The 27,540-nt window shown below is 44.8% G+C and overlaps 1 protein-coding gene across 2 annotated transcripts in view; it reads right to left on the bottom strand.

The window, feature by feature from the left end:
* Nucleotides 1-15,715: 15,715 nt before the first annotated feature.
* The window catches only part of CNTN3 (contactin 3), a 94,649-nt gene continuing 82,824 nt past the window's right edge, over nt 15,716-27,540 (bottom strand). The window contains exons 13-21 of one of the 2 annotated variants that reach the window (XM_056501849.1): nt 27,296-27,454; nt 27,069-27,218; nt 26,188-26,258; nt 24,773-25,007; nt 23,198-23,313; nt 22,446-22,632; nt 19,322-19,434; nt 18,268-18,436; nt 15,719-17,716 (exon numbers count right to left, since the gene is read on the bottom strand). In XM_056501849.1, the coding sequence (XP_056357824.1) occupies nt 17,613-17,716; nt 18,268-18,436; nt 19,322-19,434; nt 22,446-22,632; nt 23,198-23,313; nt 24,773-25,007; nt 26,188-26,258; nt 27,069-27,218; nt 27,296-27,454 (1,304 nt within the window). In that variant the 3' untranslated portion in view covers nt 15,719-17,612. Of the gene's footprint in view, nt 17,717-18,267; nt 18,437-19,321; nt 19,435-22,445; nt 22,633-23,197; nt 23,314-24,772; nt 25,008-26,187; nt 26,259-27,068; nt 27,219-27,295; nt 27,455-27,540 lie in introns of both variants that reach the window. The other variant, XM_056501850.1, reaches the window with a different exon arrangement.

Here is a 27,540-nt window from a genome sequence, read left to right as displayed (position 1 = left end):
GCACACACAGGAACTCAGCAGGAGAGGAGTGGCTGGGAAAGTGAGACCTCCATGCTGCTTTGTGAGAAATTCCCACTTGCAGTTAGGCTGGGAAAGCTGAGACATCCCCTCTAAGGGCTGCTCAGTGCTTGGGGCTTTGTCCAGCTGAAATCCATGGAAGCAGAAAAGGGTTTTATCTGCTTTCTGTCCTCAGCAGCAGGAGCAGCAGGGTTTGCTTGGATCCTAACAGGACCGAAACTACAAACCCCCCAATCCTTATCTTTAGAACTCACCAGGGATCCTGTTCAAACAGAATAAAGGGTGGGCTCCCCTGTGCAGGGCTCCTGGTCCACTCCAAGAGGGGACATTCCTCATCCCCCAGGTCCCTCCAGCACCAGGGCTGGGGAGCAGCTGGAAACACAGGGCTCCTTCTTCTGCCAGGACACCCGATGAGGGGAAAGGCACTGAAGCATGCAGGGCCCCAGAAAGAGGCTTTGGTGAATTGTTTATCCTGTCTCATCACCCCCGTGTGGAATCCCCTCCCTGGCCTGTGGCAATGACCCAGAGCCTGCTGCCTGTCACCCCTGAGAGCTGAGCTTTGCTCTGGGAGGGTTCCCAGTGAAACCAGTTGGGTTCTGAGCACACCAAGGTGCACCTGGACATGATTTCAGGTACCTGAGCCTGGCTCTGGGTGGCCACAGCATCTGGAGCATCCCAGCCACTGCATTGCCATGAAACACCAAAATAGCTCCAGGGCTGGGAGCTGCCCACTGTCAGGCCTGTGACACATCCTAAAGCAGTTAAAGAGTTGTTGTGAGTGCAAAAATATTAACAAATAGTTGGTTATTTAAAGGGAATCATTTAGGGCTCATCTGGCTAATGAGGAAGAAAAAAGGGAGCTGAACACTTGCTCTGAGTTGTAGGGAAATGTCTGAGATCACTGCAGGAAACTACCAGGGAGCACACCTCCTTAGCTGCCTTCTGGAAAACTCCTTATCTGCCTCTTATTAGTTTTCATTAATTAAAGCTCCAGAATTCGGTATTTTTTGTGAGCTGCTCTCTCAGCATGAAATTCAGCTAATTCTTCTACTATTGGAAACAAAGCTCCCAGAATGAGGTTTATTCTTACAGTGTTCTTGCAGTTATTTATTTCATATCGCTGTCATGCATGGATGAATTTATATGATGCTCTGATGACCTTTAGAAATTCTTCTGATTAAATGCTGTTCTACTTCATTATGACATTTCTGTACTTGTAGTACCCGATTTGATGTGTACAGCTTAATAACACAACTAGACATGAATGCTAATAACTTTACAATTCATTGCATTGCTATTTTTTAATGTAGATGAATTTTAAAACAAGTTTCTCTTGCTGCAGGCTTACATGAATCATATAAATTAGAAAGTAACAAAAGAACATATTAGCATTTGTTAGCCTGGATGCACAAATTTTGTAGTAACCATTTTAATATGTACTACAACTTTTCCAGCCTCAAGTTTAATATGTACTACAACTTTTCACCCTCGATTTTTCAACCAACATCATAATTGAATTGGTTTCCTTCTTGCCTAAGGATAATGATTTTACACTGATGGAATCATTATTAGATTCTAAGGATTATACTGATGATGCCTGTTTTACATAGAGCTAAAAAAAAATAAAATTATTCAACCGTAAAACACTTTTTTTTTTACACCCAGGCTACTGTAAGTTGGAGATAAATGAATTAATTATTGTGTTTAGAGTTGTTGTTAACAATAAGTGGAGCCAGCTCTGTGCTCTGTTTTTGGCAGCCTCATTGAAGCCCTTGAAGGGCTGCAGGTGGGGAGTGGCTGTGGTGGAACTGCTGCTGGGCAAGCAGGTGTTCCTGGGGCAGGATGAATCAGAAAAACCTTATAAATATGATTGCCTAGCAAAAGATTTTGAGAATATGGAAACCATAAGTGAGATTGAAATGAAAGTCACCTTTGAGATACCAAATCTTGGTTAGTAAATAACTAGAAGACAATAGGATGGCCACTAAAAGTAATCTTCTCTTGATAGAACAATGGTCCAAAGGTCAGAGAAGACCCTGCTAGCTGGGCAGAAGGGTCCAAAGAGCAGTTTTTAGGGTTTAAAGTATCATGGTAATGTAATGATTCCTATGGGCTGTATGTAAATGCCATAGGATTTGTATCCTGTATTATATTGGTTAGTGAAAATCAGAATATTCAACATAGAAGAAGATTTATTGTATTGTAAATGGGGAAATCACTCTCTTCCCTCTCTTACTTCCTTCCCTCTCCTACCTCTCAGAACTCTGACCACCCCCCTCTCCCTGCCCTGCTCCAGCTGTGGCTGGCAGCTCCTGCAGGGCCCTTTTTACCCAAGCCCTGTGCAATAAACCACAAGTTTCCAGACCTGCCTTATAGAGATCTCTCTGCCTGTCACCAGCATCCTGACACTGTCACATCCTACCCAGGGCAATCAGGAAACCATCCATGGGCACAGCTGCAGCAGAGCCAGGGGAGCAGGGGAAGGAGGAGGCTCTGCCAAGGTGTTTACTGGGAGGGAGCTGGGTGTGGGCTCAGGCTGGTTTGGAGGAGCTGCCTGTGCTCCCCCTCACCTTCCTGAGGGGTGAAATGGTCCAGGGTGGGTGAGACCCAGCTCTGCTGCATCCATCACCTCCCTGGAGGGAGGGGAAAACAACCCAGGTTAAGCACAAATGATGAATTTCTGCTATCCTGAAACCCATCAACATTTCATGGGTAATTACACTTCAGGCTGCAGAAATAGCTGTTGAATTAATTGATTTTGCAGTTACATCCTGATGTGCTGAGTGGGTGTTGGTCTGTGTGGACGTGTCAAAATAACATCTTCAGAAGTCTCAGGGGTGAAAGACATTTCCCTCTGTCTGTTGAGTAATCAGCAGTTAGAACACAACACAAATATCTGAGCCCTTTCATCTGAACAAGCCTTTAAATACATGAAATATTTTTTGCAATTTTTACCTGTCAAATAGAAAAATGCCTGGAACTGAAATCCAGCAAGCAGTCCTCTTCCTCTGGCTTTTTAAAGCTGGAGGTTAACATCAATTTAAAATATATTTAAAAATCATGTTTCTATAAGCATCTATTTAAAATAATTTTAAATCACAGGTGAGAGAGCAATCAGCATAACTCCAAGGGACTGAGCTCCTGCATGATTTTAAAGCCTTTGTGCCTCATGACTGCTGCTGGATGTCACTGCTGAGGTCAGGGAACATGATTGCTTCCCCTCACTTCAGCTTCATCAGTTTTATTCACTCCAAAAACAAGAGCAGGGAGCTTCACCAGCTGTAAACTTGCACTTACTGCACTAATTGTGCACAGAGTGATCAATATATGAAATCAAACACTCTGTCTGTGCTGCATTAAAACATTATCAAACTCCTGTGCTCCTCAGCTCCTGGAACGTGGCTCAGGGAGCAGCACAGGGCTCCTGTTGTGCTTGCTTCAATAGTTTCCCCAAGCTGAGATGTAAACTTGTCTCTAAAAGAAAAAACAAGCTGACCTGCAGGTAATAGAGCTGCATTGAATTAATCTCCGGCACATGTTAAATATTCTTGACACCATTACCCTTTTCCTGAGGAAACTTCAGAGTGGTCTTGATTAATAATGAAAATAAGGAGAAACAACCTGTAAAAGCAAAAAAAAGAACTCAGTGGCCCATCTACTTTCAACCATTTGCTCTTTGTATTCTCAGCAAAAGAAACAAAATCTCATCAAGCTTTCCTTTCAGCATTGCAGGGGCTTTAGACTGTTTCCTATGCTCAGCTCTTTGGAACAACAAAACAAAATAATTAAGGTGTTTCCAGCAATGTTAAACCAAGTCGATAGCAGGAGACAAGATCTGCAGATCCCAACCCAGGCTCTGCAAAGCACTTATTGAACAAGCTGGGCTAAATTGTTTAACCTGCTTGCTGCTGCTCCCCTGCCTTTAAAGGGAAGGCACATGGAACTTTCCCTGTCCTGGCATCCATCACTGGGGGTGTTGGTTTTTGTTTTGGGGGGATTCTGGAAGCCCAGGGCCAGAAACACCCCTAGAGAATCCTGGGGCAATTCCAGGTGGTTGATGGTGTTGATAGGGACCAGGCTCTGTGGCCCCACAGTGCCAAGGCTCAGCTGAGACATCCCTGGCTCAGCTGGGAGTGAATTCTCTCCCTTTTGTTCAAGGTGTGAATCCCCACCTGGCTGCTGGAGCAGGGCAGCTCACAGGGCACTGATGTCTCTGCTGCTTCCCCAGCTCCATGAGCAGCATCGACTTTGGGGTTTGCTTGCTCCCCAGAGCTTGAATTAGTCTAAAAATTGACCAGATTTCTGTAGATCTCTAGAGGAAGAGTAAAATCTGTTGTTGCAGTAAAGCCTCATTATAGACGTGGTGTTATGTTCCATTAGGGATCAGTTTGGGAACATCTGTCATTGCTCTGTCACAGAAGGTGGAGAGTGGAGCTGCAGAGAAGCTCAAGTTGAGTTTGGGGGATTGGGAACCATCAGGGACTTGCTGAAGATTTGCTGTAAATGAAGGGCTGCTGTCAGAGGCCAAGCAGGCAGAAAAATGTTCCTTCCTCAGTTGCTGTGCCCTCTGGTGAGCTCATCCTAACTTCCAGCCTTTGGTGGAGAATTAAACTTGGAGGTGGAAAAGGGGATGACTTGTCTTAGGGATGCTGTGCAGGAAAGGGTCCCTGATCCACCAGCCAATCCCCCAAATTATCCCAAAGGCTCTGCAGGAAATGGGCTGCACCAGCTGAATGACTGGAACAACCACATCTGCTGCACCACTAAAGAAATCCTGGCCCAAGACCTTTTCCTTGGCACAGGTGATCCCAGTGGGGATGTGTAGCAGGAATATCCAAAGGAAGGAGATGTTCCTGGGGATTTTGGGCAGAGCAGCTCCTGAGCTGTGTCTGTGCTGTGTGGGACTGGGAGCAATGGCCACGTTTCAGCAATTTCTGCATCCTGCAGCTGCCTGCTGGGGCAGAGAGAGCCATCAGCAGCCAAAACCCTTCCAAACTGAGCAGGGCTGGCCCTGAGCACCCTCCCAGGAGTGACCACAGCACTCACACCACGCCTGGAATAATTTGGGTGCATTCTGCTGGACTTGTGGCCTCCCTCTTTGCAAAGAATAGAATTCTGCATTTGCTAGGAGAAAAGATTCATTCTTCTGTTGTTTCCTTTCCAAACATTTCCTTTGGTGGAAGTGTGAATATTCACAATTGTGTCTCAGAGTGTGGGAGCTCACGTTAGGCTGGGATGGTGCCTTGGTGTTTAATGTACAATGCACATAGCTTGGATGGAAGCATTAATCATATTCCTATTGCCTTTGTTATGGTAATGGCAGAAACAGGCTCATGGGCGTTTTTTTAATTAAAAAAAGAAGGAAAAAGGGTTGTTTTTTTTTTCTTTTTTAAAGATGCATTATATTTCAGCAGCTAATGAAGAGGAAATAATGATGACTGTGCACTGTAATCTGTATTAGAGCACTAATTAGACTATAGCAGAACTGCTTACAGATGTCTTTTAAACACCTGCTTGGTAATTTTCAGCCCCACGTGCTCCTGCACTCAGAGCTGTGTGGTGGGAGGACTGAGGTGCCAGTGCAGCATGAGCAGAGCACACATCAGCCCCAGGGCTGTCTCCTGTTTGCCCTGCTCCATATCTCTGAAAATGGGTCATGTGGATGGTCACTGGGGGACCCTTGGGGCTGGGATCTCCATTGCCTGTGGCAGCATTGGGAAAGGACTCAGGTGCATTTTCTGCCCTCCTTGTGACCTCCCAAAGGCAAGGTGGTGTCAGGACAAGGATTCCCAGTCCAGACCATGGTCCTGCATGTCTGTTAGTGCAGAATATTATGTATGTTCCTCCAGCATTTGCTTATCACTGATTCAGTTGTGAGTGTGTGTTTTCAAGATCATTAAAGGCTCCAAATCTGGAAATAATGTTGGCCTTCATTTTTAAAGCTGTTTCAAGGTTGTCTTTTGCTGTCATAAAAAACCACAAATATTTTCACTCTATTTGATTTGCTTTTACATTTCTGTCAATTATGTAAATAGTTGAATTCTAAACATGAATTACAAACGTGCCCAAAATCAAGCAGACATTAGAGTTTCTAACTCAACCTGTGACTCAGCTTGTTTCTCTCACCTCTTCCCAAAGGAAACTTTCCCTGAGTTCATGCTCAGGTGTTGGAGGATATGGAGCTGCTGGTGCCTGAGATCCTGAGCACAGCCCAGGGTGCCACAGGTAAGCAAATCTGATTCAAAGCCTTCACATTTTTTTATCTTTGTGATGACAATTTTCAGCGGATGCACTAAATCCTGAGATAGTCACACATTTAAATGGAGTTTGACCACATTTTTCATGGAATAATGTATTTAAAGTAATTGGCAATATTTTCACTCATAGGTATGTCAGATTTCTTTCTGTATTTTGAAATTTTTGGTACTACCTGCAATTTCATAAAACCCCATTTCAGCTGATTATTGAGAGCTACAAGTGATCTCAGTTCTTCCTTACAGAGGTGCTGCTGCTTTATGTAACTTCTGCTCTGAACCCTGAAAGCAGCAGTAAAATTTAGGTAAATTATGGCAATCCCCACAGAGAGGGCAGAGGTGAAGAGGAGAAGAGTTCTGGGGAGTTCAGCTGTCCTTGGCAGGATCAGAGTCCCAGCAGGTGAAAGGTCCAGGTAAGAGGGGATTGCAAGTAGCATCAGGTGTGGATTTATTGGAGGCAGAGAGAGAAAAGGAGAATTTCCTGTCCCCCTCTTCAGCAGGGCCTGTCCAGGCTGGGTGGAGCTGTATTTATACCTGGGTGTGTGTGACACAAACCTGCCCCACCTCTCCCTCCCTTGTGGCTTCAGAAGCTGTGTCCCCTCTCCAGAGGAGATGGAGCCATGTGCCACCTCACCAGCGTGGGATAAATGTCTGGTCCAGAAGAGCTGAAATAAAAACCCTCTGCAGGGTGTGCACTCCTTCCTGGGGCCAGATCCCCTCCAGGGCCCTTCCCTGCCAGCTCCCCAGGGCATTGCAGGTGAACCCAAGGGCCTTGGCTTGTACTGCTGTTTAATTGCTCACCTATCCCAGCAGTGTTCTGAGACATGAGCCCTATCAATCTAATCACAAACCCAAACAAAGCAGCAGTCACTCCAGTCCTTTATCTATTGGCAGGCAACAGCAAGCCCTCATCTCTTATCCACTCTGCATACACACAATTTTTCTGCAGCCTTCATCAGCACCAGGAATTCAACAGCTGAGACCAACATTTATCTCAGCAAATCCAGCATGTGTGTCTGCCCCTGCCCTGGCTATTCAAACACTCAGCCACATTGTGCTGCTCGTCTGGAGGGCCATGACAAGGGTCATCATTTTATTCTTTATCTCCCGCTTCACCTGCTCCTGATTGCCCAAGCAAGGCAGGAAACAGCATCCTGGGGAGCTGAGGGGTGTGGGTGACAGCCCTGCCACGCCTGGCTGCTCTCAGGGTGTCACAGGAGGATGGGGAGCAGCGGGAGGCAGAGCTGAGCATCCTGGGCTGGGAGGGAGGGGATGCTGCCAGCCCTGCCAAGCCAAAGGGCACAACTGCCATGGCAGGCAGGAAACCTTCAGCCTGGTCAAAAGCCTGTTTCATTTCTGAAGGTGAGGCAGGTTTGAATTGAGTTTTAATGTCTCGTGCTTCTCCTCAGGGCTGTGTTTTTGGGAAAAAGGTTTTGTTCAGTGCTTTCCACTCAGGCGGCACTGACGTGCCTGAAAGGATTCAGCTGTCACAGCCTGACAGGAGCAGAAAAGCTCTTGTTAAGGTCACTGGTATCAGAGAAGTGTCTCTCCTACAACATGCCAGTGACTCAGGGCCAGTGGCACGGGGAGGCAGGGGCTGGTGTCAGGGCACTGTGCTGCAGACAGGGCTGTGACCTGCTGTCCCAGCGCGGCGCCTGCTCCCGAGGAGAGCCTGCAACCCTGCCCCAGCTCAGTGCAAAACCCACCCAGCTCTAAACATCCCTGACCTTTAAATTCGGGCTGCAGCGAGCAGATCTGCTGCTAACCAAAAAGCCAGGCTTGCTTTCATGTGTCTGAGTGTTCAGGGAATAGATGTAGCTTAACATGCAAATGCTGCTTCCTGCAGCACGCCTGGCTTCTCCAGCTCTCTCATTTCATGCTGTTACCTCCATCCCTGCTGTGTCTGTGAAAAGAGCCTCTCTGAGGAAAAGTTTCCCACAGACACAAAATCTGACTGATGCTGTAATAAAAACCCCAACAAGCATTCACTTATGGTTTAATTTCTGAATGCAGTGTCTGTCTGCAGCCTGGCAATCAGCAGCAGCTCTACTGCTGGCGTGTGGAGACACCAGCCCCTCCCTCCTCAGGTTTCTGGGTGTGTATTTTATATATTTGCTCTCATGTTTAAGTGAAAAAGAACTGAATTTGTGAGCCAGCAGCCCTCTCCTGCCACAGGTGTGCAGGGGAAGGTTTTCCCTCTGGAGCAGTGATGCTCCAGTGCTCTTTGGTGTGTTCATCTCTGCTTTGAGTTCCTGTGCTCACAAAACCCAGTGAGGGAAATGGATGTCTCTTGTCCCAGGTAACGAGCCATAAGAGAGGGAAAATGGCCTCAAGTTGTGCCAGGGGAGGTTTAGATTGGATATTACAAAGAATTTCTTCCCTGAAAGGTTGTTAAGCCCTGGAACAGGCTGCCCAGGGCAGTGCTGGGGTCACCAAGCCCAGAGGGATTTAAGGGAGGTGTAGATGTGGTGCTTGGGGATGTGGTTCAGTGGTGACCTTGGCAGTGCTGGGTTAATGGTTGGATTTGATGATCTCAGAAGTCTTTTCTACCCTAAATGATTTTGTGGTTCTCTGTTCAAATGCTTTTTTCCTTATCACCAATGAAAAATGCCCTTCCAGCCCATGTACAGCAGCTGCTGGGCAGGTGGGACTCACCAATAACTGTTTTCTTGGCACTTCAAATATCTTCCTTGAACCTTTTTTGAATCCTTAAAGCAACACATGAGGCATCATTGGCAGGCGAAATAGCCAAAATGTTCAATGTTTCTCTATTGCTCTTTTTTATTCTCTTCTAATTTCAATTTTTCCCTATTCTATGCCACTACCATATAATCCAACATTTCAAGCATATTGTCCCTCATAGAATCTGCTTATATTTATAAGCTTGTCTGGTTATTTTGGCCACTGGAGACATCATGAGTTCCATCATCAATTCCTCTCCTTGGGAGCTTGGGAGTCCTGTGCTGCCCCAGTAAGAGCAGTAAGTTTGGGAATGGCTGCACCTCAGCTGGGCTGGGACCTGAGAAAAGAGCACGTGGAATAGTGGAAATTAATTGAAATTGGGGGAAAAAATGAGATTTAAACCTGTTTTTCATGAATTCAGTCTTGAAGTTGTGGCTGGATGTGATGGAGCCCATTAGTAGATGATCCAGGTCTAGAAACCAAACCGTGGTCTCTAAAATCTCTAAAATCCCAAACATGCAGCTGGGTGTTCATGCTCCCCAGGGTAAGGGAGAATTCTGATCCATAAAGCTTCAAGAAAATTAGGAGATATTTGATTTTAACCCCCTGAGGAGAGGCCTGACCCTGTCCCACACTTTCTAGCACAAACTCCAGTTTGGCAGGGAAGGGGCCCCGAGCAGCAGAATCTCTTTACATGAGAAACAAGAACAATCTTCCAGCAGCAGGAGTGACTTCTCTGCAGGAAAGGGAGGTGCTGGGAGCAATGCCTGCCCCTCACCTGGGCTTCTCTCAGGCTCCATCAGTTCAGATGGCAGCACTCTGACCCCCAGCCACCTCCTCCATCCACACAATCATTGTGGAGCACTCTGAGTTCTGGGTATTTGACATCAAAACATTCATGGTTTGGTTTGGTTCCAGCACATCAGTGAGGAGAGATGGTGAACTCGGGAGAATAAATATCAATAAATGTTCTGAACTCCCTGTTTTGTCTGAGTTTGGCAGAGCTGGCCAGAAGGAGGTGAATTCTGGAGAAACATCTTGTGAAAAAAAAAAGTCTCTAATTTTTTACTGCAGTGGCCAGCCCCAATTCAATCTGTGTTATCTCTCACAAATTCTATTAATAGTCTGCTGCCAAAATTGGTGATTGCAGAGAAGGTTGAAACACAGTTCTTGTCTTGCTTTCCAAGGTCTGCCTGCTCCAACCCAGCTGCTCCTGGCTGCCCTTTCCCAGTCAATTGTCTCTGGTGGGAAACTATATTCTCTTTTCCTCTTGTGCATCCAAATGACTCCAAAAGATTCTTCTCCTCCAGGCAGGAAACCCTGGATCTTTTCAATTAGCTGCATCACAAACTGATTTCCAGCCTTGTCTCTCTTCTCTTACATGAGTTATAAAATCCCTTCTCTCCTCCCCAGCTGAACTAAAAATGGCCAATTCTCTAACATGCTTTTTACAAGCTTGTCTACATGGTAGAAATGAGGAGTTCTGGCTTATCTTGTGTTATGTAAATATTTTTGTGCTTCCCAAACAAAGTTTTTCTTTCCCTTTGATCCGGCTTTTCTTGTAGCCAGTTTAACCTCCAGAAAGAATCAAGAGATTCACAGAGATTGCCACTGGCATCAGTCCTGAGGAAAACTGGAGAGAGAAAAGAAAACTCCAAATTACTGCTGTAAACAGCTCATTTAGAAATGGATGCTCACCAAAGGGAAAGGTTGTCTTTCAGTGTCCTTTTTAAGCAAATTTTCACTTAAAATAGCTGGGACCAATATAAAAATAGCAGTGTGGTACAAGATGAAAGTGGTGCTTTTCCAGCAGCCTGGGAGGTGGATTGCCCCAGACTGGGGCTGTGGGCAAGATCTCAGAATTACTGGAGTTATTTTTATCCTGCCATACTTTTTGTGCCTAAAGTTTTTCCTGATTGCTTTGGGCTGTGTTTGCAGGGGGGTGTAACATTCCCAAAAGAAACTTTTATGGCAACTTCAAACTCCTACAAGAAGAGACTGATTTCACAGAGTTATTTATTATTAGAGTTATTTCAGAGTTATCCTATAGAGTTCTATTTCCTAATTATAAAATTAGCACCAAAGCACCACTATTAGAGGGAGGAAAAACAGCACATGCAGTCTGTAGATAAAAATGTTTAATTACACTTAGAAGTTGTTATACAGAAGATATAACAGCAAAGATTTTGGCAGTATTTTGGGTATAATGACAGAAGGTCTGGCTGAACTCCTGGTTCTGTGCTGATGGCCAGGACTACCAGAATGGTTTCTATATGGAGGGAAAATAAATAAATAAATAGATAGATAAATAAATAAATAAATAAATATGTATATATATATATATATATATGTATATATATGTGTGGGATTTATATAGGGCTTGCATATGTGTTTTCCTGGACATTTATCAGGTCTGCTGCTTGCACCTCCTTGAAGAAAAAGTGCATTTATTATAAAAACCAGCCATCTGAAGCTGTTTTTGAGGTCATGGATGTGGAGACAAGAGGAAGCAGTGCCCTGGGAGTGCCTGCCTGGAGCCTGCTGGTGACACCCTGGGATGACAGGCACAGCAGAAGTTGGCAGAGCTTTGCTGTGCTCAGCCCTGCCCTGGTTCAGCAGGGCTGATTGAGCAGCCCAAGCTGCTGGAATTGGGGTGAGGGATTCATTAGCCTGGGATCAGGCCCTCAGCACTGGATACACTGCTTGCTTCAAAATAGGTAATTAATGGTGCTTTATTTTCTGTGTTTCCACGGCAACACAAACCCCCAAGACATTGTTTTCCAGACCATGAACTGATGTTTTGGCTGCTGCAGAAGCTGCCCCATCTCGTCTGAGGCTGCTGCAAAGGTACCAAAGCCATATTTTCTGTCATTATAGTCCATCTACATCCTATATCCAAAAAGTGATGATGATCAGATGCTGCTGCTGAGATGATCTGCTCTCACTGCAGAACTCATTCAATCAGCTGAGAGCTCTGCTATTCAAATAGATAATTAGTGTTGTGACAAGGGTGACTGTAAGTGCCTCAGTTTGGTGGCAATGTTAGGAAGTGTGACAAAAATTAAATTATTTGTCTGCCTTAAGCATGGCCCTCTTTGGATTGCTAATGAGGGAAATTCTTGTTAAACACATGTCCTGTTCTGACTCCTCTACAGGTCCTGGGAAAATGATTTATTCTTTGTATCACCAGGGGAGGAACAACAGGGATTTCCCGTGTTCTGACTCTTTTTTGTGTTTTTACCTGATGTAACACATCACTGCTTGTGTTCCAGCACAAAATAGGGACAGCAGTCCCAATGGACACCTTCCCTGCCCATTTTAGAGGGAATTGGCTCAGGGAGAATCTTTGGGTGCTCCAGTCTCAGGGGAACATTCAGAGCATCTTCTCTGGGGGTGACAAAATCCTCCTGCAGGGTTCAGGGTTTGTCCCCCATGTCCTGGGAGTTCCTGCCTCCTTTGCAGGATCAGGAGACTCCCAAAGCCCTGAGCAGGAGGATGCTGTGGAAGCAGGAGTCCCTCTGGGGCTGCCCGTGGCTTTTGTCCTAAGGAATCACTTGTATTGTGCATTTCCACTGCTGGCCTCCTGCTGTGGCAGCTGGGTTTGGGTCCCACCTTTGCCCACGGGCACTCAAACCCTCCCTTGTGCTGCTGGGCCAGTCCAGCCCTGCAGCCTTGGCTCCTCATGGAGTGAGGAAGCAAATCCCTGTCCCTGTCCCTCCCCTGCATCCCCAGGACTGCAGGATTTGGGGATCCAGGGCTCAGCACCCAGCAAGGAGCTGGGCTCCCCCAGAACCTTCCCTTTCCTGGTGGGCAATTCTGGCTGCCCCACTGTCCTCAGAGCTGTTTTGAGTTTAAATTATCATGGGCTGAATTAATGAACATCCTGAAGTTACATCCTTTCACAGGCTCCTAATGGGATGCTTTTGGTTTTTCCTTTTTCAGCCTCTGCCAGTGCCTTGATGTTCTCCCCCCAAAGGGAATAAATGGCTGGGAAGGAAGGAAGAGCACAGCACAAAGAGCAGGCATGGCCCAGACCTCACAGGACTAATTATGCTCTTAAAGGGTAGGAAAATAATCTTGGGTACACTGGGAAGAAAATGTCTCAGTAATACTGCATGGGGTTTCAGGCAGGTCTCCTCTATTTGTGCATTTGAAAAAAAAAAAAAAAGAGTTTCAAAGACATTTCTTGACCTCAAAAAGATCAGTGAGGAGTTCAAGAAAAGAAATTTAATTCCAAGTGAGTTTACCAAGTTTTCTTGACCCTTAAGGATGGAAAAAGCAAAGGAAGGATGCACATGAAGGTCCTGTGAAATTCTAATACTAAAACACTCTCATGCACAAACTGTGAAGTCTGAAAACAGAGTTCAAACCCAAAGCAAACCAAGAGCAGGGAGTGAATTCCAACGAGGGCAGTGCAGACTCAGGCTGTGCAGGAGGAACAGATGGACAGGTGAGTGTTTACTGAAACCCCAAAATTCTGCTGACAGCTCTGGGGTGCACCTGGAGGCAGGACAGAGACTGGCAGTCACAGCCAGGGAGAGGAAAACAGGGAAATAGATCCCAAATTGGTGCCAGGGTTATTTGGGAGTGACTGTGGGCAGGATTTTGGCAAAGTGCTCGTGCACAGCCCCACTGGTGCCTCTCCAGGGACAGTGGCACCCCAGGACTGTCCTGGAGGGGATGCCAGGGAGGTGTCACCCTCAGCCACCTGGGGAACACCTCCAAACCAAAGGTGAGCCCTGAACAACTGCACCAGAGCTGCTGGGGCTGCTGAGCAGGAGTTCAGCCTGGAAAAAAAGGAAATTCTGGCCTCTTTCCTAGGCTGCTCCCTCCTCTAGAGACCAGGAATCCCTTTTCCCAGAGGACAAGGACAAGGCTTTTCCCAGAGGAGAAGGACAAGGCTTTTCCCAGAGGACAGGGACAAGGCTTTTCCCAGAGGAGAAGGACAAGGCTTTTCCCAGAGGACAAGGACAAGGCTTTTCCCAGAGGAGAAGGACAAGGCTTTTCCCAGAGGAGAAGGACAAGGCTTTTCCCAGAGGACAAGGACAAGGCTTTTCCCAGGGAGAAGGACAAGGCTTTTCCCAGAGGACAAGGACAAGGCTTTTCCCAGGGAGAAGGACAAGGCTTTTCCCAGAGGAGAAGGACAAGGCTTTTCCCAGAGGACAAGGACAAGGCTTTTCCCAGAGGAGAAGGACAAGGCTTTTCCCAGAGAACCAGGACAAGGCTTTTCCCAGAGGACCAGGACAAGGCTTTTCCCAGAGGACAGGGACAAGGCTTTTCCCAGAGGACAAGGCTGCTCCCAGAGCAGCTCCCAGGTTCCAAGTGCCTCTTTTTATCCCCCTGATAAAGCAGCTGCAAGGTGCACCCAGCTCTGTCTCTGCCAAACCCAAACCTTTTATTGCTTCTCAGCACTTCACAGCATTAGCATAAAGCAATCCAGGCTGTTGTTTCCCCTAAGAGAGCCAGGGCCTGTTTACAAACTCGTTTTATTTGCACAATATTCCATTGTTATTTATTTCAGACAGAGCTGTCAGATGGATGCACTCCCTCATGCTGGACAGCTTGCTTTATTGCCTGTTATTAAGACATAACAGATAGAACCTGGCAGGCTCTGCCCACGTCTGCCTGCCACCACTGAAAGGCAAATTAAGTTGAAAATGGAGATCTCCAATATTTCTTTGGCCCAATGTGGTATTAGTTTTAAACTCATTTTGTATTCATAGAGGATCCTGTGTGTTTGTAACATATCCCACAGTAAACTGTTCAAAGGAAAAGTTGGGTTTTTAAAAAAAATCATTACTCCAAGTACCTCTGAGAAATTCAGGCTTTAGAATACAGCTCTGGTTTGGGATGGGGAATTGAAAAGAATGCAATTTCTCAAACTGTAACTGAAGCCTTCCATTCTTCCTTACGAGATTTCAAATATTAGTTGTTACAAAGTGCTGGTTATTTTGGGGAAGCACAAGTACAATAGAACCACCTTCCCCTCCACCTGCAGCTCTTGTCTAAGGAATTTGATTAACTATTTTTTTTTTTTTTTTTTTTTTTTTTTTTTTCCCACCCCAGGACTGAGTTGCTAATTTGGGATGGTCACAGGAGCTGCTCTGGAAATGCCTGCAGGAGGTAGGAATCTTCCTTACTGCCTCTCCACCCTTTCCTCCTGCATTTTCCCAATGCCAGCTTGTTTTTTAGACCCAAGCCACTTCTATTAGTGCAGATAACCCTGAGCTGCATTAACATGATATGAGAAAGAAAGAGAGATCAGTTTAAAGGAAGACTAATCTGGATATTGGGGAAGCAGAGTAAGGCAGGAGTGTCCACCTACAACCATCTGAAAGCAAAAAACCTGATTTACTCAAGAAAAATTACTTCAGTCTTGTGTCCACACTTGTGATTTGTTTGGATCATTGTTAACCCTTATTGCAGCATAGGTTTAGCTCCCTCTTATGCAGGTAAAACTTTAAAAACTTTAAATAAATAGTTGTGCTGTGCCTGTGTTCCCAAGGAAAAGGTTTTAGAGCTGGGAAATCTCAGGTTTTATGGGAAGCTGCAGTGTGTAAGGAACAGGCAACTGCAGCAGCAAACAGGACCTGCAATTTAATGTTAAATAGTGATACACTGAAGAAATTATTATAAAAATTTAACTTTTCTTCAGTATAATTATATTGGAGTTTTTTTTCCACTTAAGGGAAGAAGAAACAGCTTGATTGGATAGATGGGAAGTGAAGCCAGTAAATTGAGGTAGATTTTTGCCCATCCTGCTGTAAAGCTGTAGGCAGAAGCTTGGGCACAGCCATTTTCAGATGTATTAAACCCCCAACATGTGCAAATATGTAATAGGAACAAGCAATAACACTTTGAGATATTCTATTATCCCTCAATGTAATAAATATTTTATTAGAGCCATAGAAAAGAATGCATACAGATAACCATAGGATACACACACAACTGGAAGTTCAAGGATAAATTTCAACCTTTTCAATATGAAACAAGGTACTGGGTACATATCTCATGGAGATATAGAACTAGAAATCAAGTAAGAATACAATGTAAGCTCATGAAAAATGGGCAGTACAGGAACCTGGACTAGAATTCTGTGAAACAAGAGTCACCCTTTGTTGCATGAAATATTACTATTTACTCACTAGGAACACCTGGATTTCCATGTCCCACCCACCCCCCTGTTTGCAAGTGTCTGAAAACAATACTGGTCAGCCACATGGAAAAACAACTAATTTTTGACTCATTTATAGCTCTCTATGTACAGTATATACAGCTCTTGCTTTCCTCAGCAGCACTTTGCCTCATCTGGAGCCCATCAGCTGAAGGTACATCAAGGTATTTCTTCTACAGTGCTACCATCATTTTATTAATCCTGGTTCTCCCTTTGTAGTTCTGTGTGTTGTAATAGTATTGTGAAATGAAAAAAACAAAAAAACAACCAAAAAAAAGCAGTCTTTAAGAGATGTTGTATGCCATGTGAACACGTGCTGGAACAGGGATGCTGTGACCTCTCTAAAAAGTGTCTAAAAGGCTGATTTGACTGAAGCCACAACTCTGCAAGTCAAATGGACCAGGCTTAATGTATCTTTAATTTACTGCCAGGAAAGAAAGCACAGATTTCTCTACAACAGCAAGTCTGAAGAGTTGTTGTACCATTTTTTTTTAATATCCTAATATTGTCATGAACTTCCCAGACTCATGTGACAGCAGCTGAGAGCCAGAGCAGTGGAAGAGCTCAGAACTGGTTCCAGAGCAGCAGGAAGGAGAGGTTTGACTCTAAGTCTGAATTCAGGGTGTTTGCAGTGTGGCAAACCCAGAAATGAGCAGAATTTGGGGCTCAGGTCACCAGACAGGGGGTGGCTGTCCCTCTCCCTAAGGCCATGGTGCCCCTGCACTTCACCAGTGCTGCCAGCTGGGCACTTCAGCTCCTGAAACACTGCCAGGAGGGAAATCACATCATCCTCAGGGTGGGGAGCCTGGCTGTGAGCAAAGAGCCTGGGTGGGAGAGGCAGGGTGGGGGGATGAGGAAACGAATGGCAGAATTTACTGCTGGAGGGTGGCTGGGTGAGAAGGTGCAAACATCCCAGAACACAGCTGGGATCATTCCTCAGGAGCAGCAGTGGAGGGCCCTGCTCCAGAAGGGATTTCTTTTGGGATTTCCTTCCATTTAGAGCAACTCCCACAGGAAAATGATCCAAACTCCTGGGTGCTGGCACTGCCTTGGCAGCAGCCACTGCTTGTGTTACCCTCCCACTGGAAACAGCCACGTCTCTGATTTCAGCTTTTCCATGTTAAAATGTCATTTTAGCAATGCAGAACAGACCCAGAACAATTCAGGGCTGCTGCAACAATGGAGTTTTTCACTCTCCCTCCTAGCCCTGACCTCACAGTGCCATCCCTCCCCCTCTCTCTCTCACACTGGATCTGAAGTATGGAACATGTAAACTCCTTTGGTTCAAGTATTAAGGCATTTTAGATTCCTTTTTAAAGGATTTGCTAAACTTTACATGGTATTTTTACTTCAACTTACAGTGAAATATAAAGAATTTAAAAACACGTCAGGATAGAAGAAAAAAACATGCATTAACCACTGCAGTTTTTTTTAAAAAAAGCACTTTAGTAACCAATTTTTTTCCTCCCAGCAAATGCAAATGATCAGCACAACATGGAATTAAGGGTCAAGGAAAATATTGTTGCTAAGAAGCTGGAGATAGTGAAGATACTCAAGACTGATGGACCAGAACCTCTTGCATCCATACCTGTGACAAAGGAAAAAATGAATTGAGGATTAAAGGAAAGCATAAGTATGTGCTGTGCCACATTATTACTCTTCCTAGATGCTAAGCAAAAAATTACTGTAATTTTTTTTTCTTGCAAACACTAGATATCTACAAAAATACAGTAAATATTTTAAAATTACAGAGATATCTTGCAAAATGCTGTGACCATGAACAGTTTCAGTGTTCTGGTTTAGCTGACTAGGTGGTGTTTGGTCAAAGGTTGGACTCAATGATCTTGGAGATCTTTTCCAAACTTAACAATTCTTTGAGTCTACTGTCAAGGTAATAGGTTGGGTTTTTTTAAAAGAAATGGAGAAAAAAGTAAAAAACTTAACATTTTTAATACCAATTTCCATGTTCATTTACCAGTTCAGCAGAATGGAGCTGGCCATGCATAAGGGCATGAGGATTTTAACTTTCCTTTTGATTACCTTATTACCGTACAATATCGAACCATTAATTATAAGTTTTTTTTCATCAACAAAGGAAGCAAAAGCAAGCTGGGACAAAGGAGAAGTGGTTGAACCTACTGGCTAGCCTGGGGATGAGGATCTGCTCGCTGCTGGTGCCATCTCCCCCCTCGCTGGTGGCTCTGACCTCGATCAGATAATCGTCCTGCAGCCGCAGCCACAGCTCGGCCGTGGTCCTGGCCGTGCTCAGCACCTCCTCCCTGCCCTGCCTGCTGGTCCTGTACAGAACCTGCAACACAGCCCAGCTCAGCACTGCCCTCACACCCCCACAAACACAGCTGGAGCTTTTACAGGTGATGGGATGGAAGAAAAGAGCTGGTGTTTGGTTAACAGCCCAGCGCGGAGTTACATTTACAGGAGGGAACATCAGTCACAGCCCTTTATTCCAGATTTAATTTAAAATGGCACAATGGGTGATAATACCTATTATAGATTATTTTTGTTACACTAATATGAAATAATGGGTGGTGGGACACTGGAACAAGCTGTAAACATGTTGTTCTTGCCAGCACAACTCAGTGGGTAATCAGATCTTCAGCCTAAATCTTTTATTCAGGAATACATCATGTAGGATCCAGCTATCAGCAGCATCCTCAGCTATTTTTTACACCCTTATATGACATATTTAAACACTTCTACATTTGTATGCTGATCAGATTTAGAGCAGCTGTAACAGTGTAATTTCTACCAGGGAAATGAGCATGGCCCACAGCAGGTAAGAGGTGAAAGGGTTTTCAAATATCAGTTTAATATATGTGATAATATATAATAAATATAATAAATGTACCTGGCCAGCAATGGAAGCTACATCCATCAGGCTAAATCTTTCTTTCAAAGTTTTATCCATTTGGGTGGGTGTTACCCATTTCAAATCAGTGTTATGGATGTGCTAAGTGTTTAAATGTTCTAAGATCCAGGTGTGGGTGGGATCCCAAGAGCTGAGCAATGCCAGCGTGGGGAGGGAAAGGGAGCAGGGGACATGAATGGTGAGACACTGTTAGAATGTGATTTAAAATCCCTAAAAATGGTAGAGGGTGGTATTGAGCATGCCCTGAACATTCAAACAGACAAGGAAATGTCAGCTCTGGGCTGCCCCAGCTCGGTCCCCACTCACCTTGTAGCCCGTGACCTCGGACTCGTTGTCCATGGCTCTGACCTCCTCCCAGCTCAGGATGACTCTGGAGTCTGTGACATTCCACACCACGTTTCCTGGGGGCTGGCTGGGTGCTTCAAACACACAACAAAAGTAGGATTTTATTTAATTGGCACTGGTGACTGATCCACCAGCTCAGGTAATTGGTGTCATTACATTGGGGATGCAAAAGCAGCTCCAGTGCAGGCTCCTCTCAGTGCACGTTATGGTTCAGAGGCTAAACTCCAAAAACAGAGGGAGGAAAAAGCCAGAATGGAACATAAATGTTGGTTCTGAAGTTGAAATATCTGTTGCTGGTCCTTCATTCAATACAGACAGGCAGAAGCATGTGCCTTAGGACATGGGTGATTAATTAGAACAAACTCTAATGATGCTAACAGACAATTTCTAGTTTTAGTACAGTGCCAAGAACAAGAAAATTCTTCACAATAGATGGTTAGACAAATTTAGTCTCAGTGAATATTCCAATTTACCCACTATGTTGATTTACTTTAAGATGTTGTGTAAAAGATTTGAAGGTTTTTTTGTCTGTTGCTTCTTCCAACTCGAGTCGTGGTTCTGAACTGAGCCTGTGCCAAAAGTTGGCTTTGGCCAAGGAGATCTGCTGGGGTTTTTTGTTCATTAGCAGCCCCAGCCTGTTATTTCCAGAGCAGCTGCCTGCTCTGGGCTCTGCCCCTTCGTGTACCTTGGAGCTGCCAAGCTTGCAGGGAAGAACAAACCTCTTCAAACACCTCAGGTTGGTTTCCCAGAAAATGGGTCCTGCAGTGACACAAATCAATGATTAAAATCTTTTCTAAATGTGTTAAGGAAAACAATTTACTGTTGCTGTCACCTAGTGGAGGCAACTGCTGCTTAGGTGGACTGAGCTTTGAGCACTGAGAGTGCTTTGGAACACTTATATCCATGTGATTATGGGTTTTTTCCTCTCTTTTCTTCCCCTCCTCTTTTCAATTCTTTCTCACAGGAAGTTCCCTGCCTTCTTTCCATAAGCAGTCAGATCAAAATTCACCTAATTACACTAAAAAAAAAAAAGAAAAAAACCCCTGTGAGGCTTAAAAAAAATATTCCAAAGTCAACCAACCACCCACAGCTATTTTTTTTCACTATTTGTCTTGTTCTGTGTACTGAGGAAGATTTAACCTGATGTTCTAATAATAACCACTTCTTGTAAATGTAAGAGGAGATTGTTTCACTCCTGAGAATGAAGTGTTACAGCATGTATGAATCGTTTTCACACAGAGATATTACAGCTGAATTTCAAAGGAAATGAGTCAGCCTTGAAATCCACAACAAAATATTAAGATGACATGTGGAAAAAAAATGAAGAGTAATTATCTCTAAGAACTGCAAGCCTCTGTCTGTGGGATTCAGAACTCCATTTGCTGCAGACACCAAAATCTCAGCAATCATCAGTGCTCAGAACTTCATCTGTGGCAGGTCCTGATCCTCAGTCACATCAGGACAGGTGCAGGGATTTCTGAGCTGCTCAGGTGCTGAGAGCTGCTCTCAGACAGGAGCCCTGCCCAGAATCAGGAGCTGATGGACAGAACACTGGGTTTTATTTGAAGACTTTCTAAATGTGAAATAATTGTAACGACTTAGGCAAGTCTTCCCCACTCACTTGGCATTTTACACAGCAATGTTTAAATCTCCACTTGTTATTCTGGGCTGTAAATATGTGTATTTCAAATTTAAAAGCACTGATATTTTAATTGTCAAAGGCTCAATATCAATTTTGAAATACACTGCCAGTAGAACTGAACTATTTGTATTCCTTGATATGGCAAGGGTTTCTGAGGTGTACCTGGCAGGTCCTGTGGGGGGATACAAATCCTTCACAGTGAAAACCACATCAATCACAAATATTCAAATTAAATTACAAATTGGGATTGATTAAAAATCACACATTTGAATGAAAAATCAGTTTCTATTGCAACAGCACGGAGAATTATTTCTCTTAGCAGTTAAACTAATTTATCAAAATCTTCAGACTGACATTACATGGTCGTGCTCTCCTTATTCACCAGAAAGATCCATGGACATAATGCAATTAATTTTCCTTTTTAATTATTTCAAACAGCAGTGACTTACCCAAGGGCCTGATCCAGATCCTGTTCACACCAGTGACATCAGGGGCTTGTCCAGCCATCAGTCACACACCCCAAAAGTGGGGGGCACACTAAAAAAGGACTGAAAATCCCTGAGCTGACCAGCCTGGCACCATCTCCAGTGAGCACCACAAAGAAAAAAAATTCCTTTTCCCATGTCCTGTCCAGGCTGCAGGCAGTCAGTCACTTCAGCCAGTTCATGGTAATTGTGCATATAATATATTTAAACTTTGGCAAATCTGAGTGGGTTTAGTCCTCAGTGACAGACTGACACTCATTTTTGCATATAATAATTTCTGATAAACTAGCTTATTTCATAATATTAATGCTACAACTCTGTCTGCTCAGGGGATGTTAATGACTATTGCAGGGAATTTGACCCTTCAGACAGATTTAATTGTGTGTTCTTGTGCCTCTGACAGAAACACTTCAAGACTGATGACCCTGATTCTGAGCTGTATTACAATGGAAGAGCACACTAAAAATATTTCCACTTGTAGAAAAATTAGTGCAGCCTTTGACAATCTGTTCTCCAGTTTAATTTTGCCTTTGCAGCAGCAGAGTGGCCTCCTGTGCAATTTATTCAAGGGGAAGCAGTGGACATGAAGGATTGTTTTGCATGAACTCCATGAGGTTCATTGCATTTCAAAAGCCATGCCCCAGAGAGCTTATAAATATGTTATAGAACACTGAAAAATTCAACAAGTCTCTTTTTTCCCCCCCTTCTAAATAACAGAGATTTTTCTTTTCAATTTCTCCCAGTCATTAGCAGCATAATAAAGGTTCTGTGCAGAAATCACAGCTCTTCCTTGGGCTCCCTGGCTGGGTTTTACTCACCCTGCTGAAGCTCTGTGCTTGCCTGCAGGGAAATTTGGGTCACTCCTACTGTGATTCCCAGGAATGCCACTGCTCTTCTTCCCCCTCCAAGTGCTGCCACACCCTTTGTGGCTGTCCCCAGCCCCCAGTGAGGTACTCACGTGGCTTTTTGGTGGTGGCATTGACAGTGGCACTGAAGGGCCCTGCTCCAGCACTGTTGTAGGCACGCACTGCTGTGTAATAAGCCAAGTTGCTCCTCAACCCCGTGATTTTTATTGATGTTTCATTCCCTGCTGCTTTCACTCTGTTGGAAGATTCTTCTTTTTGGTCATTATTCCAGTACCTAACCTAGGAGATAAAAACCAGAACCATTTAAAGCTTGCTGTTCGACTCTTTTCAGTGCATTCCTTTCTTTCCTTCAGCTGAAAAATGGCAGAAATACATTCAAGTTTCAGAAATATGTTTACTGGGCAAAAATAAAATATTCTTATCCATCTGCTTCTCAGGCTTGCTGCTCTTTTCAGTGTGACTGCAGGAAAAAGGCAATTGAAATATTAGATCTTGCTTGAACTAAAGAATGACAAGAGGAAAAACATTACTTCATTAAGAAGGAAACAAGCTCACAAAAATGCACCTTATAAAGAAGTTTCTTTGGAAGTAAATGTAATTCTGAAAAAAAGTTAGTTTGGAGTTATGAGCACAAGAAGCAAAACACAACTTCATTCTGTGGGTTTTTTTAACAAAGATAGTAAAAATTATCCTTCTTCAGGCTGCAGGTGGGGCAGGAAGATTTGGGGTGAATCTGTGTGGTTGTGCTGCAGGACCCTTCTGGCCCACAGCCCTTTACGAAGATTGGATTTCATTGAACAGATAGGGTTGATTAATTGCAATATTTTAATTCCCACAGACTCACCTCATAGCCCAGCAGCCTTCCATTGCTCATCTTCCAGGGAATGGCAGCCCAGGACACCTGGATGGCCGAGGAGGACAGGCTGGTGGCAGACACCCCCGCGGGGGCCGTGCTGGGCTCTGGGGAACCAAGCAGGGAGAGGTGGCTGTGGGATCAAAGCTGTCCTCATCCCAGCCACCCACCTCCCTGCTGGCACAGCCCTTGGAAGGGTGGCAGTACAAACAGGTGGGACTCACTTTAGTGCAGAAAAGCCAATTCTGTATTCACAAAGCTCATATTTATAGGAAATACCAGAAGGCACCGTGGCAAATCTAATGGCTACACTGAAAGTCAGTTTACTTGTTGGCCTGTGTATATGTCCATCAAATCTCTCTATTTCTGCTTAGTTCACATATTTTCTTCACAGATTCTCACGGGACAGATCTTTTGTCATTACAGGTGCAACCTACTTTTCTCTGCAAGGATAGATTGCTATACAAACTGATTCTCATTCCTCTGATTTTTTCACACAGGGATTTATAAGCTAACTGCCAGCTCTGCTAGAGCAGCAGGGCCTGAACCATATTTTAGAAGGACTAAACCATATTTTATAAGAACCTAAACCATATTTTATAAGGACCAAAACCATATTTTATAAGAGTAAACCATATTTTATAAGGACCAAACCATATTTTATAAGGAGTAAACCATATTTTATAAGGACCAAACAATATTATATAAGGACTAAACAATATTATATAGGGATTAAACCGTATTTTATAAGGACCTAAACTATATTTTATAAGGACCAAAACATAATTATATAAGGACCTAAACCATATTATACCAGGACCTAAACCATATTTTTAAGAGTAAACCATATTTCATAAGGACTAAACCATATTATACAAGGATTAAACCCTATTATACAAGGACTAAACCCTATTATATAAGGACTAAACCCTATTATACAAGGCCTACCCCATACTTTCTGAGGCCTACCCCATTCTAAGGCCTACCCCATACTTTCTGAGCCTACCCCATTCTAAGGCCTACCCCATACTTTCTAAGCCTACCCCATACTTTCTAAGGCCTACCCCATACTTTCTGAGCCTACCCCATACTTTCTGAGCCTACCCCATACTTTCTAAGGCCTACCCCATACTTTCTAAGGCCTACCTATACTTTCTGAGCCTGCCCCATACTTTCTGAGCCTACCCCATACTTTCTAAGGCCTACCCATACCTTCTGAGCCTACCCCATACTTTCTGAGCCTACCCCATACCTTCTGAGCCTACCCCATACTTTCTAAGGCCTACCCCATACTTTCTAAGGCCTACCCATACTTTCTGAGCCTGCCCCATACTTTCTGAGCCTACCCCATACTTTCTAAGGCCTACCCATACCTTCTGAGCCTACCCCATACTTTCTGAGCCTACCCCATACCTTCTGAGCCTACCCCATACTTTCTAAGCCTACCCCATACTTTCTGAGCCTACCCCATACTTTCTGAGCCTACCCCATACTTTCTAAGGCCTACCCCATACTTTCTGAGCCTCTCTCCATCCCCCAGCCCGAAGCTCCGGGCTGCAGCGTTACCTTCCTCGGCAGAGTAGACGGTGGCCACGGCGCTGAAGGGCCCCTCGCCCTTGTTGTTGTAGACGCCGACCTTGACCTCGTAGGGCGAGAAGGGCAGGATGCTCTCGTTCCTGAAGACGTACCTGGGGGTGTCAGGAGAGGTGACCACGGTCTGGATCCACGTGCTGGTGCCCGAGGGGCGGAAGGCGACCACGTAGCCAAAGCCCTCCCCGTTCTGCAGCTCCTCAGGGACGGGCTGGGACACACAGAGGGGGGACTCAGGGGCTGCCACTGCAGCTGGCACGAACCTCAGCCAGGGACCTCTGCTACTGAGCCTGCAGTCTGAGCCTTCCTATTCCCAGACTCTGCACTGCATTGGTGACTCTGAACTCCATGTAAAGTGTCCCAAGCTCTCCTCCCAGCTCAGCACACACAACAATCCTTGTCCAGCCCAGAACCAAGGACAGGCTGCAGCTCCAGCCCCAAAAAGTGCAAACAGAGAATTGAGTAGAGAATCTGGGAGGGTGGGACTGCAGAACCTGGAGCTGGGACTGGACAATTAAACCCAATATGAAAATGGATCCAAACTTATAAAAGTGAAAACTCATGACTGGAATCCATCTTGGGTGTAGCCATGGCCAGGCTCTTGCACTGCCCAAGGTGAAACCTTTGAAAGCTTTTAATAAATCCCTAATTTATTCCTTTAACTCTGTCCAGCCTCTGCTCCAGGTCAGCCTCTCTACAGCACAGCAAAATGTGCTCCCTTCAACCTATTTTAAGGTCTGCATTTCAAGAAGAGAACAACTTTCAGGTATAACCTCTGGTTTTCTCTAAGTATTCTGCTTCAAGACACTCTTCAGTAAATACAACTTTTCTTTCATCAATCCACAGTTCATAAAAAATGAATAATTGCTTGGTCAGCTATTAGAGAATCCAATACCACCTTATACAGTGGCTTAAACCTCCTTCTGATGTGACTATGATTAGATAACCACACAGAGTAGTCAATGCTAGGAAGAGAATATTAACAGTTCTTTAAATCATTAAAAAAGGGATACATAATATGAACTGTATTGGTTAGCATGTGCATCCAGATTTAATGGTGGGAAAGGAAGAACTGCAGATCTGCACTGCAAAGCCCAATTCTCTGCTAAACCATCCCCCTTCTCCTGCCCTGCCCTCCTGCCTCCTTTTCAGCATTAACATTTGAGAACAGAAGCAATCCCAGCCAAGCTGAATTCCCTGGGGATTTCCATCCAGCACAGGGACACATGAGAGTGAAAGAAAAAGGCAAATGTGCTCCCATCCCACATGGACAGAGCACGTGCACATCCCAGAGGAGAAGCTGCTGCAGCCAGGGGATTCAGAGAGAGCAGAAAGGAAAGAAAAGAAAAGAAAGAAGTTCTGTGAAGAAAACTTCTCCCCAGCAAACTTACATCCCACGTTATGACCAGCTCAGATCTGCTGCCTCCTCCCCCACTGACCTCAGATGGGGGAATTTCAGGAACTGTGGAAAGGAAATGCAGAGATGTCTGAGGAAGCAGAGACAGGAGAACACAGCACATCACCCCCATGCATGAGTTTAACATAGTCACACTCCTTTGGCAATCAGGGTAAATGTTTCTGGGGCAGAACTAGGAAACCCCAGCCCTGACCCACATTCATCCTCCCCTGGGCCAGGCTGGGATTTCTCAGAGCACCTGGAGCTCCTCAGCAGCTCCCAGATAAAACCACATCTGCTGTGTTTAGGAACTTGGAAAAACTGGAGACAAGCTTCATTTTTCCAGAGTTAACTCAGAGAATGGCCAGAGATCATCTGGTTCCAGGACACCTTCCAATAAACCATGCTGCTCAGAATTCCATGTCCTTGAACACTTCAGGGGGTGTTATGCAGATAAATTGGGAAATGGCCCCATTCCAAGTGAGCTGGGGTTATAATTGATGGGTTCTTCTGAGCCACATGCTTGTTAGATGGAAGGGTTTCACTGATCAAACACCAGGAATGAAAAGTCCCTGTCAAAATTAACCTCTTTCCATCCATTAATACCTTCAGACTCTGCAGCACTGCCTGAACTGGCAGATTTTGGCACAGTAAATGCAGTTTAAATGGATTTAGATGTTATGCTTCTGTGATGTTCAGTAATGCAACACAAACTGTACCACAGCTCAGTGGAAAAATATAAATGAGCTTGTTACATGCTTTTATATCAAATGGCAATTCCAAGCTTGTCTGCAAAGAGCCAAAGTCATGAACACACTTTTTCTTTGTTAATATTCCAGATTCTTGAATTAAAAACAAATAGAAGGACCCACTAACCTGCCTCTTCAGTTCTTACTTTTTCTGAGGGCAAACTAGGCTCTCCACCTCCTATTTTGTTAGTGGCAACTACACGAAATTCATATTCAACCCAAGGATTTAAATCCACTACTGTGCTCGTGAAGGTTTTGCCGTCGATCACATCCGGAACTAGGAGATAAAAAGGCAAAAGCAGCTCAGGAACAGGTGCCAGGCATCCCCAGAGGCTGGGCTGGGGCTGTGCTCACCTGTGGTGGCTCTCTGCCAGCCCACCGAGAAGGGAGTCCTGGCCTGGATGCTGTAGGTGGTGACGGGGCTGTGGTTGTCTGTGCCCTCCTGCCAGGAGATCTGGGCAGTGGTGTCTGTGATCTCATCCACCCTCACCTGCCCAGGGGGCCCAGGGGAGCCTGCAAAGGCATGGAAACCAGGCACAGCTTTGGGGCAAGCCCTGAGGCAGCCTGGATGCATTCCCTGGGTTTTTTTCTTCCTCAGG

The sequence above is a fragment of the Oenanthe melanoleuca genome, chromosome 12 (genome assembly GCF_029582105.1).
Source record: "Oenanthe melanoleuca isolate GR-GAL-2019-014 chromosome 12, OMel1.0, whole genome shotgun sequence".
NCBI lineage: Eukaryota > Metazoa > Chordata > Aves > Passeriformes > Muscicapidae > Oenanthe > Oenanthe melanoleuca.
This window is presented reverse-complemented; position numbering and strand designations above follow the sequence as displayed.